Source organism: Eriocheir sinensis, chromosome 57 (genome assembly GCF_024679095.1).
Source record: "Eriocheir sinensis breed Jianghai 21 chromosome 57, ASM2467909v1, whole genome shotgun sequence".
NCBI lineage: Eukaryota > Metazoa > Arthropoda > Malacostraca > Decapoda > Varunidae > Eriocheir > Eriocheir sinensis.
The window spans coordinates 1,377,728-1,382,727 of record NC_066565.1 but is presented as its reverse complement, the minus strand read 5'-3'; the positions used below and the strand labels follow the sequence as shown (position 1 = coordinate 1,382,727).

Sequence of the window (5,000 nt, the reverse complement as noted above, 5' to 3'; positions counted from 1 at the left end):
ACTACTACTACTACTACTATTACTACTACTGCTACTACTTCTACCTACTACTACTACCTACTACTACTACTACTATTACTGCTACTACTACTACTACTACTACTACTACTACTTCAGATCTGTGGTCGTGGTGGCAACTTGAAAGAGCGGATGGCGAAATTGGACGAAAAAGCGACCGCTGGCAACTCAACCCCGGAGGAAACTACACAGGTGAGAGAGAGAGAGAGAGAGAGAGAGAGAGAGAGAGATTTTGATTTGATTTGGAGAGAGAGAGAGAGAGAGAGAGAGAGAGAGAGAGAGAGAGAGAGAGAGAGAGAAAAAATAAAAGAAAACCACAAGTACATGTATATTACTATTAACACAACTCTCTCTCTCTCTCCTTTGTTGTTTACTTGCAAAAATAAACTATCAATCTCTCTCTCTCTCTCTCTCTCTCTCTCTCTCTCTCTCTCTCTCTCTCTCTCTCAGCCCTTCGCCCTCCGTCACAGCAGCCTGGCGGAGAAGAAAAAGCAGTTTGCCGAGAGCGCCGCGAAACACCAAAACAAGATGTCTCAGAACCCCTTCAGCGGCCAGTTCCGTGCGGGGGAGCGGCCGAAGCTGTCCAAGGATGACCCCAACTACGGCCGGTGGGTGAGGGGGGGGAGGGGAGAAAGAGGGGGGGATGGAATGGGTGAAGAAGGATGAGAAAATACTACTGGAATGATAAGAATGAGATAGCGAGCAAGTGTGATGGAAAGGAAGGATAGGAACGCAGATTAGAGCAAACATCTAAACCACCATTTCTGTAACACCTCACTAACACCCCTCCCTTGACCTCCCCCCCAAACTAACACCCCTTAATCTCCCTCCCGCCCCCCCCTACAGCCCCGTCGCCGGCAGTAAGAGTGAGAGGCGAGGTCGCGGGGCCGCCAGACATGTGAACGCTGAGGTTGTGTTTCTGTGCGACATGATTCACCAAGAAGGTTACCAGCTGCCGGATGGAACAGCCGCCATTACCTTTGGAGAGCTGTTTCAGGTGAGGAGGAGGAGGAGGAGGAGGAGGAAAGAAGAGGAGGAGGAGGAGGAGGAAAGAAGAGGAGGAGGTAAGAGGAGGAGGAAAGAGGAGGAGGTAGGAGGAGGAGGAGGAGGAGGAGGAGGAGGTATGAGGAGGAGGTGGTTTGAGGAGGAGGAAGCAGTGGTTGAGGAGGAAAGAGGAGGAGGAGGAGGAATGAGGAGGAGGAGGTAAGAGGAGGAGGAAGCAGTGGAAGAGGAGGAAAGAGGAGGAGGAGGAGGAGGAAAGAGGAGGAGGAGGTTAAGTTCGTAAGGAAAGAAAAAAAATTGAAGTTAGAAAAATATAAATAAAGAAGAAGATAGAGGAGGAGGAGGAGGAGAAGAGGAGGAGGTTAGGTTAAGTTAAGTTCGCAAAAGAAAATATATATAAAAATTGAAGGTTAGAAAAATGTAAATAAAGAAGAGGAAGAAGAGACAGAGGAAGAAGAAGAAGAAAGAGGAGATTAGGTAGAAGGAAAATAAGGAGGAAGAGGAAGAAGTAGATGGAGGAGGAGGAGGAGGAGGAGGAGAGGGAATATAGTTGAGGAAGAAGTAGATGAAGGAGGAGGAAGAGGAAGGAGGGAGAGAAGGAGGAGGTAGATGAGGAAAAGAAAGGAGGAGGAGGAGGAAGAAATAGAAGAAGAAGTGGAGGAGGAAGAGGAGTTAGAGAAGGGAGTAGAAGAAGAAAAGAAGGAGGAAGAAGAGGAATAAGGAGGAGGAGGAGGAGGAGGAGTTGAAGAATGAGAAAGAGAAGAAGAAGAAGAAAAGGAAGGAGAAATAGAACTTAATAATAATAATAAAAAAAAAAAATCAATCATAATTCTTGACCCAAACTAACCTCTCTCTCTCTCTCTCTCTCTCTCTCTCTCTCTCTCTCTCTCTCTCCAGCTCTACACCCGGATCTCCAATAAGGTCGTGGGCATGCTTCTAAGGGCACGGAAGTATGACCTTTTGACCTTCGAGGGGGAGACTTTGTTCCAGGTTAGTTGTGTGTGTGTGTGTGTGTGTGTGTGTGTGTGTGTGTGTGTGTGTGTGTGTGTGTCTCTCTCTCATTCTTCCTCCTCCTCCTCTTCTTCCATTCTCTTCCTTCTCCTCCTCCTTCTTCCTTTTTCTTTATTTTTTTCTCTCTTTTCCTCCTCCTCCTCCTTCTCCTACTTCTGTTGATACCATTCTTCCTCTTCCTCCTCTTCCTCCTCCTCCTACTTAATCTTCACTCTCATCCCTCTACTACTACTACTACTACCACTACTACTATTACTACTACTACTACTAATAATAATAATAAAAAAACTCAACAATCCACTCACATATCAATCAATTTTTCCACTTTCTTCCTCCTTCCATGCGATTGGCTGTTCCCGGTGACCTCCAATGGCTTCCTCCCCTCTGATTGGCCGTCCCTGGTGGTGTGCTGTCCTCTGATTGGCCGTTCTGGTGGTGGTGTCGTCTGGTTGGTCAGGGGCGGAATAACGACACTGTGATCAAGTTGCTTAAGCCGATCGCTGAGATTCGCGCCGAACTGAATGAGGATAAGGAGTTTGATGTCGGGGTGTGTCACAAGGCTAAGAAATGATCACACACACACACACACACACACACACACACACACATAAACATACATATACACATAACTCATTCATATAGATACATACACACATAAGGAGTTTGGGATTGGGGTGTGTCACAAGGCTAAGAAATGATCACACACACACACACACACACACACACACAGAAATACATACACATACATACAAACTCATTCATACAGATACATACACATATAAGGGGTTTGGGATTAGGGTGTGTCACAAGGCAAAGAAATGAGGTCACACACACACACACACACACACACACACACACACACACACACACACACACACACACACACACACACACAGCTATTTATTCCTACGCTTATTAAACAGTATGCTGACTAAATATATATGTATACTATATACTATATCTTTTCTGGTTGTCCTGTATACATTAAGGGTATGCATCTATGTATCTAAGAAGAGACTGTGTGGGTTTTGTATTAACAAATAAACTGTTGTTTCCTTATTGAGTGTGTGTGTGTATTTTTCATGAGCATCAGAGGGCTCCGTCAAAAGGTCTTGGGGTCGTATTTTAAAACATTTCGTCGCCCAAGTTCACATATTTGACATGGCTTTCGTAGGAGCTGTAGGCCTTTCCAGGGGTAGTTTTATGACCCTGGTGGTAGTGTGACCCTTCTTCTGTGCCATGAACCTTAAAAAACACTCATGAAAACCCGATTGATCCCTTCTTCGACCTTTAGAAATAGTTGATGCGAGAAGCGATGGTGTCTGAAAATACGGCCCTGAGACTCAAGAAATAAAACACCACCTTCTTAATGTAACCCAGCCTGACATTACCCAACACGGGGGCTTTGGGCATTACGTATATAACAAAATGTAGCACTACCCAACAGAGGGGCATTGCTTATACCCAACACGGGGGCTTTGGGCATTACGTATATAACAAAATGTAGCACTACCCAACAGAGGGGCATTGCCATTACCCAACACGGGGGCTTTGGGCATTACGTATATACCAAAATGTAGCACTACCCAACAGAGGGGCATTGCCATTACCCAACACGGGGGCTTTGGGCATTACGTATATACCAAAATGTAGCACTACCCAACAGAGGGGCATTGCTTATACCCAACACAGGGGCTTTGGGCATTACGTATATAACAAAATGTAGCACTACCCAACAGAGGGGCATTGCTTATACCCAACACGGGGGCTTTGGGCATTACGTATATAACAAAATGTACCACTACCCAACAGAGGGGCATTGCTTATACCCAACACGGGGGCTTTGGGCATTACGTATATACCAAAATGTAGCACTACCCAACAGAGGGGCATTGCCATTACCCAACACAGGGGGCTTTGGGCATTACGTATATAACAAAATGTAGCACTACCCAACAGAGGGGCATTGCCTTCTGTAGTGCTATTTCATCAGAAGTAATTACAAAGAAAGATGAATGATTTAACACGCCAGGGCAAGACAACACACCGGGATATCACCTCATCGTGTGGATTGTGGGATAATTTTTTCCTCCATCAGCTGACTCGAACATGTGTGGCCGCCGCATGTAAACAAACCTCCTTTTCCCTTATTTAACGCCTTTACCGGCCTATTTAAGAGCTGACATTGCTAGTATAGATGCATCAGGCCTTCGTGTGTCTGTACTAACCTAAATATAACTTGTTAAATGCTTAGAAATACCGTAAAATATCTTGAAATGTGAGGATGCTACGAGCCAGGGAGGGAGGCTGAGGACCGGGAGTCAAATGAGAAACTGTGGATTATTACTTAAACTTATATATTTCCCTCTTATTTCAGCTTTTAAGTAATTATATTTGTATTAAAGAGGGATGTTAAATAATAATGAATAGAAATGTAAGGTTATATAACGTCTGTAATATCCCTGTGAACAATTACGATTATTCTCCTAGTCAAATGAGTATCTTTTTTTTCTTACGCAAATTATCACAAACTTATAAAACACTCAGAAAATTAACTTCAAAGTCCTTAACGAATGATAAATAAAACATTGGGGTGTAATTCAGTCCATTTTAATATTACTAATTCTCTATGGAAGCCAGATCTAATTATGTCTTTTTTGGTAATATAAAAATACAAACTAATTATATTTACACAATTATAAAACTACTAATACTAAGCCATTCTCTCTCTCTCTCTCTCTCTCTCTCTCTCTCTCTTCTTCTTCTTTATCTTCTTCTTCTTCTTCCTCCTCTTTCTTCCTTTCCTTAACTCATTCTCTTCTTTATAATTCTTCTTCCTCCTCCTCCTCCTCCTCCTCCTTCTTCTTCTTCCTCCTCTTCTTCTCCTTCCTTCCTTCCTTTCTTCTTCATCTCCAAACTTTCTTCTAATTTCCTCCTCTTCCTCTTCCTCCTCCTCCTCTTCTTCTTCT

At 43.8% G+C, this 5,000-nt stretch overlaps 3 protein-coding genes across 4 annotated transcripts in view; 1 reads left to right on the top strand and 2 right to left on the bottom strand.

Annotated features, from left to right (window-relative positions):
* The window catches only part of LOC126984461 (actin-binding Rho-activating protein-like), a 4,935-nt gene extending 2,288 nt beyond the window's left edge, over positions 1-2,647 (top strand). For both annotated transcript variants that reach the window (XM_050838162.1, XM_050838163.1), the window contains exons 2-6: positions 118-210; positions 469-626; positions 865-1,015; positions 1,918-2,010; positions 2,489-2,647. In XM_050838162.1, coding sequence (XP_050694119.1) covers positions 118-210; positions 469-626; positions 865-1,015; positions 1,918-2,010; positions 2,489-2,602 — 609 coding nt within the window. In that variant the 3' untranslated portion in view covers positions 2,603-2,647. The remainder of the gene's footprint in view (positions 1-117; positions 211-468; positions 627-864; positions 1,016-1,917; positions 2,011-2,488) is intronic.
* The window catches only part of LOC126984460 (NADH dehydrogenase [ubiquinone] 1 alpha subcomplex assembly factor 3-like), a 12,355-nt gene extending 7,998 nt beyond the window's left edge, over positions 1-4,357 (bottom strand). Inside the window, exons 1-2 of the mRNA XM_050838160.1 lie at positions 4,292-4,357; positions 2,337-2,476 (exon numbers count right to left, since the gene is read on the bottom strand). The gene's annotated coding sequence lies outside the window, so the exon portion shown is untranslated. The remainder of the gene's footprint in view (positions 1-2,336; positions 2,477-4,291) is intronic.
* Positions 4,358-4,625: 268 nt separating this feature from the next.
* Positions 4,626-5,000, bottom strand: part of LOC126984456 (mitochondrial DNA helicase-like) — an 11,405-nt gene continuing 11,030 nt past the window's right edge. Inside the window, exon 13 of the mRNA XM_050838157.1 lies at positions 4,626-5,000. This exon is cut by the window's right edge and continues 461 nt beyond it. The gene's annotated coding sequence lies outside the window, so the exon portion shown is untranslated.